General features: G+C 40.6%; 1 protein-coding gene and 1 long non-coding RNA gene across 3 annotated transcripts in view; both read left to right on the forward strand.

Annotated features, from left to right (window-relative positions):
• The window catches only part of LOC120531304, a 76,943-nt gene extending 67,868 nt beyond the window's left edge, over positions 1–9,075 (forward strand). The window contains exons 2-3 of the long non-coding RNA XR_005634092.1: positions 5,293–5,346; positions 8,830–9,075. This is a non-coding gene — a long non-coding RNA (uncharacterized LOC120531304). The remainder of the gene's footprint in view (positions 1–5,292; positions 5,347–8,829) is intronic.
• A 4,225-nt stretch (positions 9,076–13,300) lies between these two features.
• LOC120531307 (myosin regulatory light chain 2B, cardiac muscle isoform) overlaps positions 13,301–26,839 on the forward strand; it is a 38,224-nt gene continuing 24,685 nt past the window's right edge. The window contains exons 1-4 of one of the 2 annotated variants that reach the window (XM_039756589.1): positions 13,301–13,400; positions 17,641–17,730; positions 18,412–18,487; positions 22,370–22,474. In XM_039756589.1, coding sequence (XP_039612523.1) covers positions 13,398–13,400; positions 17,641–17,730; positions 18,412–18,487; positions 22,370–22,474 — 274 coding nt within the window. In that variant the 5' untranslated portion in view covers positions 13,301–13,397. Of the gene's footprint in view, positions 13,401–13,425; positions 13,450–17,640; positions 17,731–18,411; positions 18,488–22,369; positions 22,475–26,839 lie in introns of those variants that run through there. The other variant, XM_039756590.1, reaches the window with a different exon arrangement.

The following is a 26,839-nucleotide window of genomic DNA, read 5'->3' on the forward strand; positions in this document are numbered from 1 at the left end:
TCTGGAAAAACATTCTTTGGAAAGATGAAACCAAGATCAACCTCTACCAGAATGATGGCAAGAAAAAAGTATGGAGAAGGCGTGGAACAGCTCATTATCAAAAGCATACCACATCATCTGTAAAACATGGTGGAGGCAGTGTGATGGCTTGGGCGTGCATGGCTGCCAGTGGCACTGGGACACTAGTGTTTATTGATGATGTGACACAGGACAGAAGCAGCCGAATGAATTCTGAAGTGTTCAGAGACATACTGTCTGCTCAAATCCAGCTAAATGCAGTCAAATTGATTGGGTGGCGTTTCATGATACAGATGGACAATGACCCAAAACATATAGCCAAAGCAACCCAGTAGTTTATTAAAGCAAAAAAGTGGAAAATTCTTGAATGGCCAAGTCAGTCACCTGATCTTAAGCCAATTGAGCATGCATTTCACTTGTTGAAGACTAAACTTCGGTCAGAAAGGTCCACAAACAAACAGCAACTGAAAGTCGCTGCAGTAAAGGCCTGGCAGAGCATTAAAAAGGAGGAAACTCAGCATCTGGTGATGTCCATGAGTTCAAGACTTCAGGCTGTCATTGCCAGCAAAGGGTTTTCAATCAAGTATTAGAAATGAACATTTTATTTCCAGTTATTTAATTTGTCCAATTACTTTTGAGCCCCTGAAATGAAGGCATTATGTTACAAAAATGCTTTAGTTGCCTCACATTTTTATGCAATCTTTTTGTTCAACCAACTGAATTAAAGCTGAAAGTCTGCACTTCAACTGCATCTGAGTTGTTTCATTTAAAATTCATTGTGGTAATGTACAGAACCAAAATTAGAAAAAAGTTGTCTCTGTCCAAATATTTATGGACCTAACTGTATATAGAATGAGATTTCTGTAACACCAACAGCTAGCAATGTCTCAGGTGTGCTCCGTGAATGCAAATCATATGTACCAGTGTATCATGAGGGGGCTCACGTGGTTGAGGAGTATCTACAACTTCTCAGAGACCAGCTATTGGGTACCAGTGCTAAATCAAGGACTGGCACATCAGCAGACTTTGAAGGCCATTTTACTTAATCATACTGGGATTCATTTTGTCATTTAGAAAAAATGACAGCATTAGAAACACTTGGATCTATCCACCCTGAAGAAGTACAGACATTCTTTTCTGTGAATAACGTGGTGGAGGAAGCCCTCACCTCCAATAATTTGATCTTCTGTTACGCTTGGAGTGAATAACTTGTGTTTATGATGCTCATGTCGTGTGGTTGACCTCTCGCTTTGGAATATACACTTTGTTTTTTGATCAGAGTTTATGACTTTCAGTTATCAGTTGGCCTATGCAATGTGATTCACTGTTAGTGCCGGATAGATAGATAGATAGATAGATAGATAGATAGATAGATAGATAGATAGATAGATAGATATTCCCTTGTCCTACAGAAGCTATGATACCATTTTCAGAACATTTATCAACAAGTATGTGATCACCCAAATGGTCAAATTTCTTTTTCACTTTTTATGCAGACTGGATAAATTACAAGTTAGCATAACAAAAATGTTGCTTCTTGTATGAACTATCAAAATGAATTGCAATTAACGAGTGGAAGTCAGAGAAAAGAGACTCTGGTAAAGCTTGTCCAAATGCAGCATAAACTAGAACTTTTGAAATATAAAAGACATATATATTTATATTTTAAATATGGTGCTTTAAAGTTTGAAGGATTGTTTTGAAAAACCCCTGAGACAACATAGAGAGCACACGAAAACCATGGAGCACTGTCCACCAGCTGGTACAATAAGACCATCTCGGATAGGAATAACATCTCTGGTATAGAGAAGCAAGCAGAGGATTGGTTGAGAAAGAATGACAAGTCTAGCCTGCCAGAGATGTTCCAGGCATGGCTTTATCAACATGGATTGCTGACTAAAATTACTTGGACTTTTGACATTGGATGAAGTCCCAATTACAGTGGTAGAACGAATGAAGAAGAAAATCAACAATCACCTTTGCTTGTGACTTGAAATCCCTCAATGCTTCACATCCATTGGGCTATACATTAAGTCTCATGAACGACTCCATTAAGGAGGAGTTCAAAGTAGCAAAATGCAGGTTAGTTATGACGTATAGAGATTCTAGGGATGAAAGAGTTAGAGAGGCACAAGTGGGGTGCTAGTGCTGCCGTAGCTCAGGTGAATGTTTGCTTAAACTCAGGGACATCACTGGAAGACAGAAATTGGGATCAACATACTTTCAATAGTGGCGAACATTCAGTACAAGGGAAAGGAGTGCAATGATCCAAAATGAGTTGAGGAACATCAAGGAAGAGGAAAGAAGAGTATGAGCTACAAGGTTAGAGCTGCAAGGAGCCTAGACAAGGTGGGAAATCCCCTGGAGGGGCTGACCTATGACGGACAGAGACATTTTGCATATCATTTCTGTTGCACGCAGTGTATGATACTCTCCCAACCCCAGTTAATTGGCACAGGTAGGGTAGGAGGGAGGATCCACTATACAAGGTGCGTGGTGGGAAGGTGACTATTATATGCATTATGTCAGGTTGCAAGACAGTATTAACTCATGGGAGATACAGGTGGCTCCATGACAAAGGTGACTATGGTTGAGCACACCAGATGGTGTACTGGAAAGTTGTGTGTGCATTGGTGAGCAGAGTAGCCATTGAAGAGTAAAGCAAATCATGTATCTGTTTTACATATTGGCCTTTCCCTGCGTCTTTTGTCCTTTTAATTAAAATGTCACATGCATTTTGATGTGTGCTGCTGTTATCCCAGTGCACTTTCACCTTGTGGTAGACTTCTGAGCTCTGACAAACATTATGAAATGAAAGAACAATTCTGACGAGAACATTCAGTGCAACAAAGCATGCCTAACTTTACCAAATTAACACTGAGTTTAGTTGTTCTCCACGACAATACTTTTAGTACAGGTTGAAGCTTTCATACAGGTCAATACTGGAGTTTACGCCATATTGGTGTTGTCACATGTACAAATTACAATGGAATTCTGACCAACACTGAACCCCAGTCTCTAAATGATGTATTAGTATCCCATCCTAGTTGTGTTACTGGAAAACCAAAGCAGTAATGAATGTGTATTGAGTCAACTCCTAGTCTTACAAGCTCTCAGATTCCCAAATTTATTCAAGTACAGGTTCTTCGTGTTCAGGTAAGTGGGCACTTTATTTGCAAATTGAGATATGAATGCAGTATATATTATAACATTGGTTGTTTTTTTTACTTTGTCACACACGTGCGAGTAGGTGGATGTTGTGTGGACCAAATAAAGGTAATTTCCCGCCAGGTCAGATCCAGCAGGTCAGGAGTGGGGTGCACTAAACCTTCTCCTGTTATCTCTACAGACCAGCCGTGGGAAAACCTATCTGAGTCAAGAATGTCACCTCAGGTTCCGGTGTCCAGAAAAAAGTCACTTCTGGTTCCAACTCCCAGGCTGATGGTCAGAAGAACATCACGTCTAGTTCCCCTACATCACTTATGGTCTGACCACTTAAAGCTGCCATCTTTCCCAACCTTCAACAGTTCTGTCTTGGACTCCGTACTATCAACTACTCTGTTCTAAACAAAAGAAACCCTTTGCAGCTAGGAATATTATATGGGTGGCTTCCCCAAACCTTTTTACGTGTGTGGACTCCTGTTCCTTTTCAAAACTTAATTAGTAAGTATAACAACTTCAGATGCATTGAATTTGGTGGCACACACGTACATAACACTTTATAAGGAACGTGGTCTCCAAATATGGATTATCATCCACACAGTTCATAAACACAGTGAAAAAGCTAGCAGGAGATGATCTCAGGTGTCTCACACGTTTGCAGAGGGCTAGTAATTCACAATGAGAAAATTAAAGGGCCTGCGGTGGGCTGGAGCCCTGCCCGGGGTTTGTTTCCTGCCTTGCACCCTGTGTTGGCTGGGATTGGCTCCAGCGGACCCCTGTGACCCTGTAGTTAGGATATAGCGGGTTGGATAATGGATGGATGGAAAATTAAAGGGCTCAGTTAAAAAGGGCCCATTCTACTTCTAGATGCCAGAGACCTGCAGAAAACATTTCCTGCGTCAGTAGAAGCTCTCCCGCCTTGAACTCCTTGGACTTCAACCAGTCTCGACTGTGCTAAGTTATCATTCCCTCTTGTGTGCTGGCTGAACTTTGTGAGCCCAGCTTCATGTGATAAGCGCTTGTCTACGTGACTCTTGTTAGATCCCACAATCGCTCACGCCTACCTTAAGCTTGTTGACTGGGAGGAGGTTTGCCTGCTCATGGCTCACTGAATGTCAATTAATTTATTTACTTAATGTACACCTAATGTGTTTACTTTGCTGTAGTTGTGTGTCTCGGACCTTAAGAGCTCCTACTACTAAGAAATTAAATAACACTGAATTAATTCACTCCCAGCCTTCAGGGCCACTGCTGCCATCAGCCTCTTCTCCTGCCACTTGTCCCTATACCACATTTTATTATTATTATTATTATTGTTTTGCACTATTCAGCCGCTACTAGTTATGCACTGGATGGCTTCTTAGTGAGAGCTAAAAAAACAAATAAAATAAAGAATTGTACAAAGAGATTAAAAAGTATGGTGTAATGAGCACACCAGCAAGCACAATGAAGCAGAACACAGAATAAAGCAAAGCCACCTCCTCTGTAAGCCAGTGTTGTGTAAAATAAAATAAAATAAAATAAAATAAAATACTTGAGGAAAAGTAGAAATTTACTCATTAGAACTTTTGAAGTATCTGATACAGTATCATTGTTTTACATATTGTCAAAAAAGTTCTGACAAATGTAAAGTAATCGAGGCTGTCTTCTTTTTTGGTGTCAGTCACATTACAAATTATGTGTGGAACTTGCAGCAGTGACGTTCAACACAATCAGACATCTTAATGACTGTACCTTCATTCAGTGGGGCAGGAGAGACGTGGAGGCTTAGTCTGTTCCTGAAAAACTCCTTCATAAGGGGTACATTTTGTAACATGAGCACCTAATTACAATTCATTTAAAAGGAACACATTTTTAGGCATTCCAAACCCCCCCATTTTTGTTCAAACAATAACAAACAACATGAAAATTGACAGAATTAGTTTAATAATAATAGTCATCCAAACACACTCTAATAAAGCTTTATCTAACATTAAACAATGTTTAATAGATAGATAGATAGATAGATAGATAGATAGATAGATAGATAGATACTTTATTAATCCCAAGGGGAATTCACTTACCTAGACTTCAGTTGTACTTTCAAATTAATGGCCTTTCATTTTTTCTTAGGCTTTTCCACAATTTGGCGCTCTGAGAAGACATGTGAGCAACACAAGTGACAAGGTGAGCGAATGCACAAATACCCCTTGCTGCCCCCTTGCAGATCAAGCGCTGGCCCGTTTGGCAGGCTGCAGTGAGGGCCACAACTGAACACAGCAGTACCAGCTCTGGAAATAAGAGACTGGGATTGGGCGTCGCCCGCGTCCATCCCCGCCCCTTTCTGTGGGCCACAGTCAGGTGTGCTCGGAATGACTGCAGCACACATTTGAAAATTGTCTCAGGTTCTTCATATAAAGGGACTGAGCATATGCCATTGGTTTGCTGTTTAATGTTGCAGTAGTGAATGTGTCTAGCAAAATATATCGGAGTTAAAGCAGCCATTTGTGTTTGCAAATGTAAAAGTGAAGGTAAGCCGTATACTTAAGGCCACACTCCAAACCTACTCAAACACAGTGTAGTACTTTATTAGTCTACCACACTGCTGTCAGCCTACCACACTTGAGGATACTGTACTCCGTTCTTCAACACAGCAACAAATGACCACATGTGATGCATTCAGAGGAAGAAATGCTCTTGGAGGTCCTCTTCTCAGTATGACAGTCTGTCTAAAGGTCAAAAGCATCTGACAATCTTTGAGCCAGGCCTTGTAACCCTAAGCACTCTGGGTTGCTGCTGCTGCTGCTGCTGTACTGTTCATCTGATTTTCTTTTACCCTCTTGAGACCACCTTGTACTGGACGGAAATCAAGCCCTCGGACTGTTCACATCCATTTCTTTGCTCTACTGGATGAAGTGGGTTTGCTAAAAGGGCTTGTTACAGGGTGCCCCCGACACTTGTAGCTACTTGACTTTATATTTGAACCATTGTATGGTGTATTTGTATATGTTTAAGTTGATTTCAAACATGGATCTTAATGGAGCAGTGGAAGAGCAAGTATCCTCTCATCATCATCATGATCATCATGATCTAAGTCTGTCAGCTGCTATCTCAAGCACCAACATTTACTGGCTGCCCTCCATTCATTTCAGCAGTGGAAAATTTCCATTGGAATTAAATCCCACAATACAGAAAGCCAGAAATGAAGCCCAGTGGAATGAAGGCCTATTGTCTTTTTAGCAGCTGTGACTCCACTTAGGAGAATTTTAAGCCTGGAAGGACAGGACGGTTTAACGATGAGGCATCCCTCATTCCATATAAACTATTCAGACTGGCAGGCCCAGTCCAGAGGATTGTACTCATGCGATTCCAGAAGAAGCTCAGCGCGTAGGGTGTGGAGTTTGCTGTCTATAAAGGCAGACTTATATACCAAACAATGGGCAGAGAAGCTACAGGTCATGGAGAAAAGTATAAAACTGTAATGCAACATCCTTTTTAAAAAAAAAGGAAAAGAAGAAAATGTAAAAGTTTACATTACAAGGGATTATGAGAAACACAAGCCACAATCAGGCGCTGCTCCTGCTTGGGGGTCTATAATAGGAACTAAAGAACTCAGAGGCCAGGAACAGGAATACAGTCTGGTCAAGTGCATCCTGCATGGACAACAGCCAGTGTTTACTTAAACATGGCAAAACAGGACACAGAGCTCCCATCCCATAGGAAGAAAGACAGAAATCAATGAAACTAGCTTGGGATCTGGTCCAGGCTTCTCAGATACCTTCATGTAAAGTCTGTGTGCATGAGTAGCGCAGCCGGGTCAAGTGGCAATTTGTCCAAAGGCTCCACATTCTGCACATTATTATTCAGCAGGGCCATAAACATCCATCTGATTAAATAAAATGATGTTATCTATGAGTTCAGGGATTAGTAGAAGAAGAAAAGGGGCACAGGCACTAGCACTGCAACCTTGTGGCACTTGGACTTTGGTTTGATTCTGGGCTGTGCCCGGGTTGAACATTCTATATGCATTAGTGTTGGTTTTCTTACAAAAGATAACCTTAAGTTTGACTATAGACCTTGATAAGCTGGCACAGTTTAATTAATAATAGGGCCTAGCTTATTCTGAGCCCACCTGCAAGCCCAACCTTTCCAACCGCTGCTGGAGACTGATTTGGAGATCTTAGTTAGAGGCCGTTCTGGTGGTCAGACAGCGGTAAGATTTTGATTTTGGACTGGGACTCGGCTAAGCTCTCACTTCATAACCCCAACCTGGCACTTTCTATTATCAGCACTGCACACAAACTCGGAGTACTGTAGACCAGGACAGTCCTCTGCAGTTTATTATCTTTATTGAAAAAGTCTTCATTCATATTTTTAAAATGTATACGAAACAATGTCGATTTGTATATTCACTAATGAAATCACTCTATAATAGGGCTACTCACCTCAAGTCCTGGGGGTCTGCAGTGGGAGAAGATTTTCGTTCCAACCAGTTTTATAATAAGAAGCCAGGCCTAGCAGTGCTTTCATTCTTCCAAGACATTGTAGGTTTTTAATTTTCTGAGAACTTTTTCATTTAATTTTAATGGAGGCATATTACCTGGAGAGCTGGTGGTTCCTTTGTCATTTGCACCTCATTATTAACTGATGACTAGTGATGAAAACAAGCAACAGTTAAAACCTTAAAATATTCAATTAAAGGCTCTGAATTATAACAAATGAGCTGACTAAAACTAAGCCCAAAAAACATAATACTTTAGTAGCAAATAAATGTGTTGAACAACTGATAAATAGTTTAATTAATGGATTAGGTGGACGGTGATGCAGTGGTAGCATCGTTCCCCCTTAGTAATTTGTTTGGGAGTCGTGTCCTGGGTGCGTGGAGTCCACATGTGTTTGCTCCAGTTTCCTGACTCAGTCCAAAGACATGTGACGTTGAATCCATCCATCCATTTTCCAACCTGCTGAATCCGAACACAGGGTCATGGGGGTCTACTGGAGCCAATCCCAGGCAGGGTGCCAACCCACAGCAGGACACACACACACTAGGGCCAATTTAGGATCACCAATCCACCTAACCTGCATGTCTTTGGACTGTAGGAGAAAACCCACGCAGACACGGGGAGAACATGCAAACTCCACACAGGGAGGACCCGGGAAGTGAACCCAGGTCTCCTAACTGTGAGGCAGCAGCACTACCACTGTGCCACCCGTTATGTTGAAGGGTGATGCTGAATTGTTTCCTAATGTATGAGCGTGTGCTTGCATCCTGCAATGGGTTGCCGTTCGGTCTCACAGTTGTTTTTGCCTGCACCTGTTGCTGGCACGACTCCTGCTGCCACCCTGCTCTGGATAAGCAGGTTTACAGGATGGATGGATCAATGAATACTCTAATCTGTCCTGCCCAATAGGAACGTTCACTTGCACGTTGCCAAACAGATAGAGAAATACTCTGTAATTACAGGTTAGTTCACTGCTTCAGATTTAGCTTGAGAAAGGTTATTTCAACTTAATTGTTATATATATTGCATGCTCTTCTTTTATGTGTCTGAAAGATGCCGGTTCAAATGAAGACTATTTCATTGTATAAAAGTACCTTTTACAGGTTCTTCTTTCAGAAGCGCAATCACAGATCCAGTAATAGTTACAATTCTAATTATCTTCCTCAAGTCTCCTCCAGGCAAGCCTTGCCCACTGACTCCCAACTCCCTGAACGAGGCAGACTGGCTCCTTTTATACTCTGCTACAGCACTGCATGGCAGAAGCACTTCCAGACAAGGTAGAAGCTCCATAAAACAGGGTGCTCAGGTCCAAGCAACACTCCCTGGTGCCACACAAGGACCCCAACAGTCATGAAGAATCCACTGCATCCACTGAACAGTATCGTCTCCAGACAGAGGGGCAGCTTCAGCGACAGACTGCTGTTACTGTCCTGCTCCACTGACAGACTGAGGAGATCGTTCCTTCCCCACACTATGCGACTGACTCTTCAATTCAACCCGGGAGGGGTAAACGTTAATATTATACAAAGTTATTGTCTGTCTGTTATACCTTCATTGTTATCACTCTTTAATTTAATATTGTTCTTTATCAGTATGCTGCTGCTGGAGTATGTGAATTTCCCCTTGGGATCTATCTATCTATCTATCTATCTATCTATCTATCTATCTATCTATCTATCTATCTATCTATCTATCTATCTATCTAACAGGGCTGCTCTTTCAAACTACAAGTCCTATACAACTTTGCAGGTGTCCAAACTGGGAAAGGAGTACTGTTACCTATTGTACTGGGGGATGCACTGTCTCAGGCATACAGTCTGCCCCTAGACCATCCATTATTGTGCGTCTCCACTAACAAGGACGAGAACTGGAACCATCTTGGCCAGGCGGTCAATCTATCCACACAGTCCATCCATTATGGCCTCCCGGCCAGTTAAGGTATCACACTTCATCCCAGTCAGGATGTCTCTTTGATTAATCAAATAAATAAGAGAATATGGTCCAGCTTTCAAGTCGCCCCCCCAAATGTTATGCTGTGCATAGTTTTTTTTAACTTCTTGATATAAGAAAGTGCTTTTTTCCCACAATTGAAATACATAGATAAACAAAAAAAAAAAAGATTTTCTGTCATTTAAATATTTTTAATGATATCGGTGTCCTTTTTGGTAATAATATCTGACTTGTACACAGATTTAAACGTCCTAGAGCCGTCCTCTGGGAGATGTGCGTTGAATTGGAGCTGACATTACAGAGACCATCATGCAGAAATTGCACAGCCCCTGCTCTGGTACAGGTTTAGAACATCTGGGTTTAGATGTTGATGGAGAGGTTGATGGACATCTGAATGAGCATAAGTGAAATGATCAATGATATGAATGTTTCTGTTTACTTCATTGTCCGGCTGCCTGGAGTCACTAAAATGGCCACACCAATAAACTTTACATAGGATGTACGGATGGTTAAAACTTTCCATGGCTTTAAGTGAGTTCTCACACCAAGTTTGTGTTTTAATAAATCCTGGCTTTTGCTAAGAAATGACTTACGCTCATTTCCAAGGATAAACAAGTTTTATACATTAAGCCCCAAATCTCAATTTGTGTCTGCACTTGAACAAGGCTGTTCATTTATAATCCCCATACAACCTGAAGAACTTCAGCAGATTAGCAAAGAAGAATGGGGTGGCGGGGGGTGGCAGTGTCTAGGGCGAGGTTTATCAGACTTGCAAACACACAAAAATAGGCAGCTTTCTACACAGATGTGAGCATTTATAAAAGGAATCTTGATGGGGGAACTTGTGAATATTTACAACAACTCTGATCCACCCTTACGAAACCTTTGGGTGAAAGTGGAAAATGACGACACACGTGATCAAGCAGGGAAATGCAGCCAAACCAGGCAAATGGCATAATAATTCATATCATTGAACTATATTATAAGGTATGTTGACATGACAAGCATATTAAATCTCAAAAGTGACGAATATGATGTAGACTCTATAGGGTGGTCCAGACCTAATTATGCAATTTTCATTACGCTATAACTTATTAAGTTTATTACATAGAAAATCACCTGAAAAATCCCAGACCATCGAGAAGTGTGCGAACTGACGACATGAAGAATCGTCTTTGCGCCGAACTGGAATCGATCTGGATCTGCATAATTAGATCTGCTGGACCACCCTGTATTTTAGATCCCTTTTAAGAAAGCCACTGCTGCATATTTTCACTGAAGAACCTTTTTGGTGTTTCGTCAGTTTATCTTCACTTCTTGTTGTCAGACTGTTTGATAGGCCAGGAATGTCTCAGCCAAGTTTCACTCTTTCATGTCCGCTGTGCTGGGAGCCATTAAATGACTAACGAGGTGCTACAACCAGTTTTTGCATGGTGTAAGTACACATACAGAGAACAGACCATGATTTTGCAATATAAAAAGGTGATTTGCAGCAGTGTTCGATTCTCCTTATGTAATCGGAGTAATTTACTGCACTCATATTGTCATTAGGACATCTAGCAAGAATGAAGCTACTTTTGTTAACAGTGACATTCCATTAACACACAAGTCATCTGTGACTGGTCACCTCCAGCCCCGGCCGGGGACCACACTCCTTTGTTTTTTTTTACAAAACTTCAAAAAATGGAGATCAGTAATATAAGCATGTGGAGTGTCATTTTATGCTATTTCAAGGTTACTGATCACAAATGGGATAATATTTTGATATTTCATTCTTTACCGGTGGTCCTAGCTGTCTAAGAGCCACTCCCAGAAGGTTCAAATGACAAATTTCAAACATAAGCATGCAGGGTGTTGTTTTGGACTATTTCAAAGTCGGTGATTATGGCTATGACGTTATTTTGGATGTTCTGATTGTTTCCTAGAGATCTAGCTCTTCTAAGGACCTCAATCAGAGGGTGAAAAAGTTCTATTACAATTGAAACTATTTAGACTTTACAGTAAACGTTTAAGCTGAAGCACCCGTTTTAGTATTTCAAATATCTGACACAACTCTTCTTATTTATCATGTACTTCTGCCTCATGAAGTAAACTGTTTACTCACTCCAAATTAGAGGTGGCTTATTACAATTCAGACTTCAGACTTGCCGTAATGGCATGAAGAGGAATTTCTCTCATGGAGCCACAAATATTTTAAAGTCTTTTTTCTGTTTAGTTCACATTAGTTACTGTTTAATGAAAATACTGTGTAAAGATAGGGGGTGCTGTCATCCCCTTGAACCCTCCGACTATACGCCGGACACCAGAGAAAAGTCCAAATTATTATTTTATTTGAACTGCACAGTGCACAAAGCACCCTCTTCTCCACAATACTCATTAAACAATACACAATAACTAATCGATACAATCCTCCACTCCCAGATGCGTTGCCATCCTGCCACCCAGCTCAGCTCAATGTCTGGGATCTCCCACAGTCCTTTTATAGTCCTTGACCCAGAAGTGTTTCTTCTGTCTCTGTCCACGTGACTGGTAACACTTCCGGGTCAGATAAAAACTCATTTTCTTCAACCCGGAAGCATGTCATTCCTCTTGTCCATGTGACTCGGCCGTACTCCCGGGGTGTAGGGCAAATAGTCGCTGCTCCTCCCTACAGCGCCTTCTAGTGGCTCCCGTGGTATCCAGCAGGGCTGTGGATAAAATCTCCATTGTCCATAATTCCCTGCTGGCATTCGGGGCACCTCCATGCTGCAGGGAGGGCTCCACCTGGTGGCCTGGGGGTATTGGCCAGGGATGAATGGCCGGCCATGTACCACAACTGATACAGATTTTAAAACCACAAGCTTACATCCTTTATGGTCATTCTGATTAGCTTAAGGAGACATCTGAGGAATAAAAACTTTGTAACATCACGCTCAAATTAAAGTGTACAAATCTGAAGACTGCAGAACGACTCTAAATGCACACTTACCACTTCATAATTCAGCGTTGAACAGCATGTCAAATACCTTCCTGAGTGCCATACAGCAGTCATTCTCCTCATATCCGTGCACCCCTCAACAAGTAGGTTTTATTTTGGATGTAGCCCACCAACTCAGTTTACTTTTACTGAGTGACACAGCAGAGTAGCTTTCCATTCTTGATGCAATGTGAGTCATTGTTAGGATTTCATGCTGCTGTCAGGCTCCCAGATTCCCAGCTCCAGCAAATGCCATTTCAGGTACTTCATTTTTGTTTAATACCAGTATAGAATTTGAGCGCAGTTTATTTTTTTCATACAATCTCACTGGAGTCATATACCTATTTGCGGTCGTAGACCAAAATCATATTTCAACAATGACCTGTTAAAGATATATTAATCACACCTCTGAGTGCCAAACAAGCTGCCTGTCAACACAGAGGTGAGACCCCCGTCCCACTAGATTGTGTCTAAGAGACCCCAGCCAGATTCCATTCAAAGTACCAATCTGTGGCAGCAATTAATTGAGAGGGCTTTGCACATCAGGTGCAGTCGAGGAGTGTTAAACAAAATAGCTTGTTGTGTTTGCTGGCAGCCCCATGGCTCAGGCCTTCATATCTTCTTTTGTAAAGAGCCACCTGCTGCCTGGGGAGCTTATGCTGGATTATATGCAGTTACCACACTTTTCCACTGACTTACAGTATCATCTAAACTTAGTGGATGTGTATTTTTAACACCAGTGCTATTAATATATATATATATGGGAGAGACAATAGGCATTGTCTGTTTGACAGCGAGCTGTGCGGAGCGAGACGCAGGACTTGAGGACCATGGTACTGAGCTGTTAGCCTATGTCCCTGTTGTACATCAGTCTCTTTCACGGTCTGTCTTTGTCTCACTCATTCCACCTGCATGTCCATCTGTCTCGTCTTAGTTTCTGTCTGTTTGCCTGTGCTTGCTGTTTCAGTGACTCCATCTCTTAACCTCCTTTATTCCATCTGTTGGTGGTTCCCTGTTTGCGCTCCCTCCTTTGTTATTCCTCACCAGGATCTTTGACTTTTTCCTTTCAATTGAAGATACTTTCTGTTTCTTCTATCCCGTGTCAATGTGTCTGTATTTTTCTTTTCATCCAAATGTCTGAGTTGATATCTATTTGTTCCTGTGTTGGTGGATCTTTTCCATTTGTGACTCAGGTAACACTTTAGGTATTGTTAAAATGCATCTATATGGAGAGAAGATAGAGGGCTGGAGATAAATAGGAAGACAACAGAATATATGAAGTTTAACAATGACCAGGATTCAGAAGTTAGCCTGCAGAGAGAGCTTTTGAAAATAGTGGATTTAAATATCTAGGATCAGTGGTAGCCTGAGATAGAAAACTAGATGCAGAGATAACCCATAGAGTGCAAGGTGGATGAAAAAACTGGAAGAAGGTATCAGGAGTATTGTGTGTTTGAAGAATTAAGGCAAAGGTAAGGTTTGTGGTAAGACCAGCAATGATGTATGGAGCTGAAACAAGGTCAGTAAAGGAGAAGAAGTTGGCAGAAATGAGAATGTTAAGATGGATGTGGGGAGTTAAAACCAAAGGACAGAATAAGAAATGAAACAATCAGAGGTGCAACAAAAGTGGGAGAGAAATCTAAGAAAACAATGAAGTGGTATGGACTTATGGTGAGGAGAAACAATGAATATGTGGGCAAAAGAGTGATGGGAATGAAGGTACAGGGTAAGAGAAAGTAAAGGGAGGACACAGTAGAGTTGGCTGGATGAAGTAAAAGAAGATCCGAAGGAAAAGGGCTTGACTGGCGAGGAGGTGAAGGACCGAGCGGTTTGGAGAAGGTTGATCAAACACATCGACCCAACACAGCAGTGGGAAAAAATGAAGAGGAAGAAGAAGGCTTGTTTGCTCTTATGTAACCAGACCTTAACAAAGGCTTCTTTTGGTCTTCATGACACTTCTATAACATCAGTAGACAGGTCATTCATCTCTGTGCAGTGTGGCATATTGGCATGATGGTAAAATGACTTGTACATACGATGGGTCTTATACCAAATGTGTAATATCAAGAGAAGTGCGTCTCCGTTAAGTCAGCTCAGACCACTCCAAAGTGATGATTTGTTGGTCGGTCACATTGCACAGATGAATAAACACTTTACTGATGCTTTGTAAGTGTTTTGAAGACCCAAAGAAGTGTTTGTTAAGGTCTTGTTACATGAGTAGCAAATGAGTAATACAGCAGATGCGTTTTTTCAGTACCTAAACTAAAGTGTTACCATGGCTTCCCTTTTTGCTCTTCCAACTCTCCATCTGTCACCATCCCTTTTCCTGCATTTGTTGTGCCCGTCCTCTGCCCTCATGTCTCTCTATTGCTGCTCACCAATTTGTCTTTCCCAGTCCTTGTCCATCATTAATGCATGTTTCAGTCCTTATGCATTTCCTTCCCTCTCTAGTCTTTGCTTTTCTCCCCGTATCTGAGCGTACTTCTTTGAATGCGGTGCAGTTTTGTGACTTGTTGCTTGGCTTCACTGGTAGCCACACTTTAATTGCCATCATGTAGGTGTTGGGATGCTTTGTTTCTTAATGTGAATGCGACCGAGTGAGTCTCACATATTGTAGACTTTGATTCCTTTTTAAAGGTTGCGCTGGACTCCATGTCCACTTGTGTAGTGTGCTACGATATTTTCACCGAGGAGTGTTTTCTTTTACATGACTTGTGACTCTCTGTTGGCAGTTGTGCAGCAGTTAGCACTGCAGCCGCACAACTCGGATAACTTGGGTTCATTTTGTGGCTCAGACACTCTTTTCATTTTACAATGAGGGTTTTGTGTAGATGCTGCACATAATCAGCACCAAGTGTTTTGTTCCTCATTTATTTGCATTTCGATGGTTTGATTCTGCGGTGGGTTGGCGCCCTGCCCGGGGATTTATTTCCTGCCTTGCACCCTGTGTTGGCTGGGATTGGCTCCAACAGACCCCCCGTGACCCTGTTCCTAGGATATAGTGGATTGGATGATGGATGGATGGATAGATGGATGGTTTGATTCCTTATTTGAAAGAAATTATTTGAGCAAAATCTGTGATGTTCTGTCCAGTTATTTACAGTAGTTTTAAATATTTTGTACACAACTCTGAAATTATAACGGTCTGTAGCTGAGCGCTGTGAACAGAACAACAAAACCTCGGTGCAGTTCATGCACACCACGTTGCACAAACCCAAAATCAGAATGGCAGCGAGCCTGAAACTTGAGTAAACAAGCTCCCTGAAAGTGTGGTTGGGTGATAAATGACAATGGAGCTTGTGTGTTATTTTTGCACATTTTAAAATACCACTTCAGTGCTTTGAAGTCTCATATCATGAACCTCTACAGCAAATGCTTAAACTTTTAAAGCAGCATAGCAGTACAAAGTACTGATTGACAAAACTAACTCCATTAAAATTATGAAATGCCCTGCCTGGGCTTTGTTTCCTGCCTTGCACCCTGTGTTGGCTGGGATTGGCTCCAGCAGACCCCCGTGACCCTGTAGTTCGGATATAGCGGGTTGGATAATGGATGGATGGACTCTATAAATAAAATGTAAACTAGTCAAATACTGAAAGTGACTATTACTTATGACTGCGCAATTTTATAAGCTATAAATGATGCTGAGGTCCTCTCTGCGTGGAGTTTGCATGTTCTCCCCGTGTCTGCGTGGCTTTCCCCCCTCAGTCCAAAGACATGCAGGTTAGGTGCACTGGTGATCCTAAATTGTCCCTAGTGTGTGCTGGGTGTGTGTGTGTGTGTGTGTGTGCCCTGTGGTGGGCTGGCACCCTGCCCGGGGTTTGTTTCCTGCCTTGTGCCCCGTGTTGGCTGGGACTGGCTCCAGCAGACCCCCCGTGACTCTGTAGTTAGGATACAGCGGCTTGGCCACTGACTGACTGACTGTTAAATGTTCCTGTCGTGTTTTCTTAGATTTTGACTCTTTACTCGTGTATATGCAATGTGGCTCAGAATCCGTTATAACTAAACGTTATGTAGGCTCATGGAAGCAAGAATATTTCTTTAAATTGGCGACTAACCACCTGCACTCTTAAAAATCTTGGTTCCTTACTGGATTGCGCAGTTTCTTCTAGAACCATTGCTTGACTTGACAAAGCACCATTTCATTCTGGGAAAGTGTCTTTGCTTTTGAAGTTGGTTCTTGAAAAAACCTCCAAATAAGCAGAAAGTAATCCTGAAATCTTTACTGTATGGTAAGTGACATAGCAGGACAGTAACAGACTTAGAAAACCTGAACTTGGCCTGTGTTATTGTATGCAGCAAGAGTCCCAATTATGACCCACTGGTATCTCCCAAATCTGTTACCATCTGTTCCTGCTTATTTACTGTGTGGAGTCTGCTAACAGCTATAAATAAAGAAAGGTTATTTCTGGAACCCACCCGTGGATGCATCTTTTGAGAACCAAAAATGGTTCCCCTATGGTATCGTCCTGCAGAAATGCTCTGGCACCTTTATCTTCAAGAATGTGTGGCGGCACATTTTATCGACGTTTAGCGCTGCCACCTCCCACCTAAAGGGATGATTCTCAGGCCTATCAAATATTTTTTGTATCTCTCTCTGTGTTTTGTTTTCTAAAACAAAATGGTGCATTTTGCTGTCTAAATTCCTTCAGTTCAGTTTTTTTTAATTATTATCCACAGGGAGACTGTTACTTAAAGAGTAAAGAGTGGAATTCATTTTCCTACTAATCCAAGAACAATGAGAGTTGCTGCTCTTCTCCTTAAAACACATCACAACCTCAGCAAGGACTCCATGGGTTTCTTGTCTTTCTAGGCTGTCCTACCCACCTTGATTTAGTCTCCATTTACTCAATGTTCATGATTGGTGTCTCTTTTAAGTCTCTGCTGGCCTGGAGAAGATTAAACAAAAGCTATATTTTGTTCAATTGTGCGGCTGTCTTAAATAAATTAACGTTATCATTTGGAAACTGCTCTTTATGCAATATAAAAACGAAATAAACCTACGGTGTGTGTCGCTCCCCTTCCTCTTCAGAAAGCCCGTGCCATCATTTCTAATCTTCACTTTCCCATTAGCCTGCTAAAAAAGCAAAGAAGAAGACGGAAGCAGCCGGCTCCAATGTATTCTCTATGTTTGACCAGTCACAGATCCTGGAGTTTAAAGAGGTAAGTGTGTCCAGCCTCTAATGTCAGAATGGAAAGGCGGATTGTCAACCTTATTGAAAATGCAGCATCTACGCTGGCCTTATTGTATGAAAGCAGAATTACCAGATGTTGTTCAGGTTCATATTTCACATGAAATATGTCTGTAAGTGTAAAGAGAAACCTGTAAGAGATTCCATTAGATAGATAGATAGATAGATAGATAGATAGATAGATAGATAGATAGATAGATAGATAGATAGATAGATAGATAGATAGATAGATAGATAGATACTTTATTAATCCCAAGGGGAAATTCACATAATCCAGCAGCAGTATACTGATACAAAAAAACAATATAGAAGTGAGTTGCGCTGTTATGTTACAAGCAACTCTTGTGCTATTTTATTTTAAAATGTGTAAAAAGTAGGGCAAGCGTAGCAAGGCTGAGAGAGGAAGAGCCTGTGGCTACATAAGAGGCTTCCTCGTAGTTAGCAATGGTGCCAGCTGGCTGAAAGAGTCCTTCTGTAATCTAAAGGGCTACTTTTCCCTCAGCAGAGACTTAGCCTAATATGAAAATGAATTGCAGATATGAGTTTTAACTCTGAAGAATGGCCTTTTGCTTTAGTCACCCCATAAACATAGAAAGTGCAAGCAGATGGGCTTTTCAATTGCAAACAGACTTGGTATGCTCTTTCCTTCCAGGCCTTCACCATTATGGACCAGAACAGAGATGGCTTTATTGACAAAGGGGATCTACGAGACACTTTTGCGGCACTAGGTAGGTCACCAGGCCATACGCAGTTTTGTGACTGTAGCCATTACTTTACTTAAGTAACATTTTTCAGCTATTTGTAACTTTACTTGAGGAGAGAGGTTAGGAGCACATGCTGATACAGCGCATTGCCGCACCCACCACATGCCAAACCAACTCAGGATCCCAAATTAGGGCCTGAGTGCAGCGATGGAGTGGAACCAATGTGAGCTTTTGTATGGTGGCTGGAGTGCCAATTCTGCCACCAACCCCCAGGTTTTTCCCTGCAGGTTTAAGGGCCTACATGCAGGACTGGATGCAGATTAACGTCATACCCAGGAAGGAGCAATTGCAGGTTAGGTTAAGGGCCTTGCTCAAGTGCCCAACGAAGTAGAGTCACTTTTGGCATTTACAGGATTCGAACCGGCAACCTTCCTATTGCCAGTGCAAATCCCTAGCCTCAGAGCCACAGCTTTACTTGAGTAAATTTTATTTAGCGCTACTTTTACGTATACCCCACTATATTTTTAGGCAAATAGCATACTTTTTACCTCGTTACTTTTTTCAGCAAGTACTCGTTACTTGTTGCACAGAACAAGCTATTATAAATTCATAAAAGATTATAGTTCAGCTTTGCTCAGACACAGACAATATAATGCTGCATATCATTCAAAAATAAAAGCACATGAGTGTGCCTTCCACTACTCAATTGGTAGGACAGTCCCATACTTCTCACCCACCCACTGTTGAGAAATTGGAACTGAATGTGAACTTTCTCCACAGTCATATTTGAAAACAGCCCCTAAGGAAATTGTCGCTTTCAAGAATTTGCCTTCATATTTAAAGAAGTATGTTGAAGTATGTGCTTTCTTCCCTCTTAAGCTATTTTATATGGAGCTACTGAATTTACAAAAAGCAGCACCTTTTTAATCTTGTGCAAACAATATTTTATGGGCACAAGTAATATCTTGAGACCATAAGTTAGTTAGACCACAGGTTAGTGTGCAAAAAATATAAATTTATTGTACACACAATATATTATGGTGGATTCTTAATAGCCTAACTATTGAAACGTTAGAGTGAGTTTGGCTATAAACTTCCTGAGTTAACTGGAAAAGACCAACTTGGAGTTCCAATAAGATCTTGTGGCTTGAGAGGAGTCTTGCTGTTCCTTGTTATGTGAGAGCAAATTAATAAAAGGAGTGTCAGTTCTATTTTTGTTGCTACCTTATGGAATTTGAGCTGGGGGAAAGCTAACAGAGCACTGTCCTACCCATCAGAATCTACGAGAGCCACAAAGAGTAATGAAAGCATTTGTAGGAGGCTTAATAAGTGAACATTCTAGTTTTGTGTGCAAGTGTGAACTTAGAATAGTGATATATTTTGTCTTGGTCAATTATTCTGTAATAATTCACATCTGTTATTCTGTATTCAACTGAATTGCAAAAACGGACTTTTTTCACTCTGAGCTTTCCTTTTTATTAGTCTTTTACATGATTCAGGGGAATGTATTTTTACATTTAAGAGAACTGACCCTTGTCCAGAATATTTTTAATTAGAACACTGACTTTGAAATTTGTAATTGCTGTTTTATTATATTGAAGCCTTATTAAATTGAATTGTTGTAGTGGAATATTAATGCATCTTAGTTTAATGCTTATGTGTGGGAAAATGTTATTTTGTAGAATTTAAATTTTCAGTGGGAGTGCATTAAAAATGTATATATATATATATATACTAGCGACTGGGAACCCGATAGAATCAGGCTACAAATTCTACGTTTGTGAAATCCATACTTTCTCTGCAAAGAATTATTTGTTTTTTTAAGTCCTTGAAAGGATTTTGTTATCATGGGACTGATTTGTGCTTAAAATAGACCTTTTCGGCCGATGTAATGAAGAGCTTCCTGTTTAAACGGGGCTGCGAGACATTAACTCAGCTCTTCAGCGCACCTCATTTGATTTTTTCCAGCAAACAAATTTTCAAAACAAACCGTATTTTATGACTCTAATCAGAGTCGGAGTAATAATTATGTTGGCATGGTCATTTTAGGTCTGAGATCGGCTAAAATTTAAACAATGACTGTTGTTAATACCCAGCCGTCATTACTCAGTTTGCCAATAGATGTCAGAAGGACAGATGCCAAAACCGAACTGCCCAAAGATAGATTTCGACGTACCAAGCAAATGGCGAAACATTCTAAATTACTTACGGTTCCGGAGCTGTCGAAGGGTTTAAGGCAGTCGACAATGTTAGTCCTGGAAAGTACGCCCCACCTAACCAACATTCAAAAAACCAACTGAACTTACTGCTATCTGCTCGAACCAACACCGACTTACTATACACGGCCGTCCAGCAGCGTCACTGAAGCATTCGAACATTCTCAGCCAATCATGCAATACTGTGTCCGCGTTTGCCACGTTATGTTCTAACTACAGAGGCTGAGTCCCATTGCATGGTTCTAACTTGTACTGAGTCGAGGTATTGACGTGAACACTATACATACGGATAGTATCAAATTATATACTGTATAAGGATATATATATATATATTGTAATAACAGCAAAGACCAAAGAAAAAGGTTTGGGGTTCTACCCCATATACTTCACACAAAAAGAAGCACAGAGTAGTTAAAGAGTTTAACTTAAAGATAAAATTGAGTACCAGATTTAGCAAAGACAATTCTTGTTAAAGATAAACAGCAATTCTTAAATTGTTGTATTATAATTTAATGTGGCAGCATGGTGGCGCAGTGGGTAGCGCTGCTGCCTTGTAGTTAGGAGACCCGGGTCCTCCCTGCATGGAATTTGCATGTTCTCCCCGTGTCTGCGTGGGTTTCCTCCCAAAGACATGCTGGTGAGGTGCACTGGTGATCCTAAATTGTCCCTAATGTGTGCTTGGTGTGTGTGTGTGTGCCCTGCGGTGGGCTGGTGCCCTGCCTGGGGTTTGTTTCCTGCCCTGTGTTGGCTGGGATTGGCTCCAGTGGACCCCCGTGACTCTGTAGTTAGGGTACAGTGGATGGATAATTTAATGTAATAGTAGCCCTTCTAAAATCCATCTTTACTTCAGTGAAGTATAATAATCCCAATCTGTGTTGATTTTCACTCAGTTTTTTATATTGTGTATCTACAATACAGTTTATTTTTGTATAGCCCAAAATCACACAGGAAGTGCCGCAATGGGCTTTAACAGGCCCTGCCTTTTGACAGCCCCCCAGCCTTGACTCTCTGAGAAGACAAGGAAAAACTCCCAATAAAAACCTTGTAGGGAAAAATGGAAGAAACCTCGGGAAAGGCAGTTCAAAGAGAGACCCCTTTCCAGGTAGGTTGGGCGTGCAGTGGGTGTCAAAAAGAAGAGGGTCAATACAATCCAATCCAATCTACTCAAGTGATACTCAAGTGATAAGGTTGTCAGCTCTTCTCTTATTTTAATATTTTATTTTATTCTTCTTCTCCCTGCAGTAGGGGTGGCCTCATTTAATGCTAATGTATGGCTGCATATTCCATTAGTGGAGGAAGACATTTAAACCCTCACTAGCAAAACACTTCAGGTCATCAACTTGACACCAACTACAGTTATTGCCTTGATTCTTCATTATGTGTTGCATTTCTTCAGAAAAAATATTGTGTGAGGGTTGTTGAAAAGTAAAATAAATGTACTGTGTGTTCTATCAAAGCCTTGCACCGTTTCATTGTTATAAAATGCACTTTTACTTTTGGTACTTGAGTGCTTTTGAAAGCAGACACTTCTTTACTTTAACTCAAATATTTTTTAACTGAAACATTTCTTACTTTGTTGAAAGTACAATTTTGACAACGTACTTTAACTTTTTTCAAATATAACTTCTGAGTACTTTTTATACTGGTAACAGCATTAAAAGTAAAACACTTAAATGTTTTGTGTTGGTAGGACGCATCAATGTAAAGAGTGAGGAATTGGAGGCAATGCTGAAGGAAGCTCCTGGTGCCATCAATTTCACAGTCTTTCTTACCATGTTTGGTAACAAGCTCAAAGGTGAGTTGCGGTACCCCACATTTTATTTAACACCTCCACATTGAGTCTGCATCTATTAATCTCTGTACTCATGCAAAAAATTCAGCATAAAGTAATAGCGATTCTGACTGCTACAATGTGAGGAAAATACAGTATGTGAAGGGCTCCATTGATGAAGCCCAATATGCAGCGAAGGATGACGTGAGGAGACAACTCAAGTGAAAAGGAGACAGGATTAGTAAGGAGATCTGGGGCAGAATGGCAACGAGCCCTGAGATAAAGAGTGTGACATTCTGACTGATGTGCTTCGAGGCAAACCCTGTGACACGAAGGACAAATGACATATTGTTATAGCTGTCAACATCACTCACACCAATAAAGAGCATTTCTGTATTCTTTCTATTTCGTAATTCTCATCTATCCACTCCATATTTAACTAAATAACAAAACTAATAAAGGACAATGTTGGAGAAACATCAGTTGGTCTAAACGAAGGGTATAACTGGGTGTCATCTGCATATGAGTGAAAATGAATGTTATGTTTTCTAATGAGAGATCCCGATGAAAGCATGTAAAGTGCAAACAGTAAAGGCCCCAGTACTGAGTCCTGCGGGACACCATATTTAACACGCGAGTACAATAATGGAGTGCTGTCAGCACATTTATTTGATAAATTAGAAGTAAACCTGACAAGCACAGCACTTGTAAGCCCAATGTCATTTTTCATCCAGTATAGTAAAATACAGTAGAATGGTCAATGGTGTCAAACAATCTATAATATGATTACTGTGGAATTTCCTTCAGAATGTCGTTTGCAACACGGGTTAGTGGCGTTTCTGTACTAAGTATTTAAGAAAGAAAGTGTAAATTTAAAATAGGGGTCTATAATTAAGTATATGTGGGTTTTGCTCTGGCTTTTTAAGTAATAGTCTGATGGCTGACGTTTTTAGTGTAACAGGAACTGTGCCATTTAATAATGAATTATTGATAGTGCTAAGAACTTTGCTACTTTAGTTGGGACAGGAACTAAGGGATAAGGAGTAGGTCTCCCTTTTGAAACTGAAGTTATGACTTCCTGTTCTGTTACCAAATTAAAATTGGGGCTCTTGTTCAGAAAGCGGACTCCACTTGATTGTTTCGCAATAATTAAGATTAGGTATATAAGTAGGTTTTACATTTCTGTTATTATTTTAGCCCTAAAATAGTGACTTAACTTCAGGGACCTATTTTATTGACCTTAAGGGTTAATGTTTGGGCGAGGGCAAGGCCGTCTCAAGTGGCGTCCGCTTTCTGAACTAAAGTGCTGTGCTAATCTAGTAATACGTCTGTGAGGTGACTCTGGAATCGTATGCAGTCCAATTTCTCATTACAAAAGTTCAGAAAGTCTGCACTGCTAATGTCTTTATGTATTTGGCATTGTAGTTCAGCCACTGTTCTAAACCGTACGTGAGAATTATTACTGTTGTTATTTACTGTCAAGGCCGAGTGGTGGCTCTGTGGCTAGGGATCTGCACTGGCATTCGGAAGGTTGTCGGTTCGAATCCCGTAAATGCAACAGGGACTCTGCTCCATTGGGCCCTTAACCTGCTGAGTGCTTTGAGTAGTGAGAAAAGCGCTATATAAATGCAAAGAATTATTATTATTATCTCTCAAAATATTGGCACCCCCTCAAAAATTGAACAAAAACAGTAACATAAAATAGATACTACATACAATGATTGTAATATTTCTCAAATGATTAGAGAAATGATTGACTATTTATTTAATAAAAATGATTTCTGCAAAAGTTTTAATCTTGTCGAAAATTATGTGACAAAATTAATGTCACCCTTGAAGAATACTGTAAATAAGACCAAATAAATTTGCATCTATGGAGAAAAATATTTCTTAATGTTGCATTTAATGTCTAGGAACGTTTGGTGTCTAGGAACTGTTGTCTATGACCATTTCCTGGTTCATTGGGTATAAATATGAGGTAACACACAGGTATAATCCTTTTGTCATCCATCAGCATACAGCAGGTTAAAACCAAAGGGCTATCAACTCAAATGAGAAAAGAAGTGGAGCTGCATAGATTGTGGAATTTCTACAAAAATAGGAATTAAATTGAAATCATCTGTAAGCACAAACAGGACCATATTAAAGGAGTTTGAAAAGCATGGAACTGTTGAACATTTGCCAGGTAGGTCAGGGGTCCTCAATCCCAGTCCTGGAGAGCCGCAGTGGCTGCAGGTTTTTGTTCTGACCTGGTTGCTTAATTAGAAAGCAATTCTTGCCAATAAAGCACTAACAAGCTATGAAATTAAATTAACTCTGCTATGTCAGGTCATTCTCATATCCTAGATTTTCTTTCCCTTTCTATCATGCAAATGATTTGAAGGCTAAAATGGACGAGTAATTCTCAGTCCTTCACTTTTTTCTCTTCATTTTTCTTCCAAGTATTTAATTAAACCCAATAGTGCAGATAAATACACACAGGTGTAAATGTAAATAAGCTAAATGGAGAAATGCTGCTCTCTCTTGTCATTTGCATGTTATTGATAATAAGGAGCAATTAAAATAGCTGTTTAAGACAAAATTGAGCAATAAGGGCTCAAAAGCACTAAAGTGAAGCAGAAGTGTTACTTTAGCAATAAGTGCTTTTTATTAAGCAACTGGGTTGGAGCAAAAACCTGCAGCCACTGCGGCTCTCCAGGACCGTGATTGAGGACCCCTGAGGTAGGGGACACACTCTCATATTGCCCTCACAAACTGTGAGAAGGCTAGATAGATAGATAGATACTTTATTAATCCCAAGGGGAAATTCACATACTCCAGCAGCAGCATACTGATATAAAACAATATTAAATTAAAGAGTGATAAAAATGCAGGTAAAAAAATGCCAAGAGAGGCAAAAAGGAGTCCATAGATCACGGTTTTACAACTGCAAAGTTTAGTTGAATCTTGGGGATTCACTATTACAAAGTCAACTATGAGACAACAGCACCATGACCAGAAGTTTTATGGACAAGTGGCACGAAAGAAGCCTCTCCTGAGTCCAAGACATAAATCCCAGTGTCTCAGCTTTGCCATATAAAATTGGAGATACAACTGGAATCATGTGTTGTGGTCAGATGAGACAAAAATGGATCTTTTTGGCCACACACAACATCGCCATATTTGACGTAAAAAGGGCACTGCATACAAAGCAGGGTACCTCATATCTACGGTAAAATCTGGTGGTGACTCTTTGATCCTTTGGGTCTGTTTTGCTGCCAGTGGTTTAGGAGCTCTTGTTAAGGTCAGTGGCATAATCAATTCCATTAAATACCAGAACATTTGGGCTGATAATCTGATTGAAACTGGGCTGTGGTTGCCTCTTCCAACAAGACAATGATCCAATGCACACATCAAAAGCAACACAAACTTGGTTATAGGAACACAGAATCTACGTTTTTTAATGGCCCTCTCAGTCTCCACATTTGAACCCAATTGAAAATCTGTGGTCTCAAATGAAGAGCTCAGCTCACAGGAGAAAACCTTATGAGATGGAAATGTTTTACATGGACGGGTGGTCCAGGATCCCTCCACAAGTGTTTTCCAGCCTTGTCAAACACTACAGAAAGAGGCTGAGTGCTGCCATTTTCATCAGGGTAGGCTCCACCAAATACTGAAAGCTGGGGTGCTAATATTTTTAGAATCTGCATTTTATGAAAATTTGTATTAATAAAGGAAAACTTTATTTTGTTTGACAATAAAAGCATGTGGCTTATGCATTTATTTAAGCCCAACATATCATTCATTCAATGTGTGGTTCCTTTTATATATTCATTTTACCTCATTTTCATGAAGGGTGGCAATAATTTTAGAGTTCACTGTATTAATTCTGAACGGCAGTCTGAGTGAGCTATAAAGAGAGCTTTTTTATTTTAAAACACTTATCTGTTCATTCAGTTTGGACGTCCTGCAGCTTTGTTTCTCTCCGTCTATGTTCCAGGTTTTGACATTCTAATTTAAGACCTCACGTACTCTCATTAAACCAGGGTGAATTCCTACGCACGTTAATTGCTGCTGTTTCAAAAGGAGCCATTGTATCCAAAGTCTCTTTCGAAGTCACATTATAACTTAATGTTAGCCGATCCAAATTCCATCCATTATCTAACCCGCTATATCCTAACTACAGGGTACCGGGGGTCTGCTGGAGCCAATCCCAGCCAACACAGGGCGCAAGGCAGGAAACAAACCCTGGGTAGGGCGCGAGCCCACCGTAGGCTTGAGATTGTCGAAATATCTACAAATTTTAATGCAGAGTTACAATTTAGATGTTGCACCATTCTTGTTTTAATCTGTGAGTGTGCTGGTAAGGGCAACACCCAATCAAACATAATTAAGTAGAGATCAGAAATG

Source organism: Polypterus senegalus, chromosome 6, assembly GCF_016835505.1.
Source record: "Polypterus senegalus isolate Bchr_013 chromosome 6, ASM1683550v1, whole genome shotgun sequence".
Classification (NCBI taxonomy): Eukaryota; Metazoa; Chordata; class Cladistia; order Polypteriformes; family Polypteridae; genus Polypterus; species Polypterus senegalus.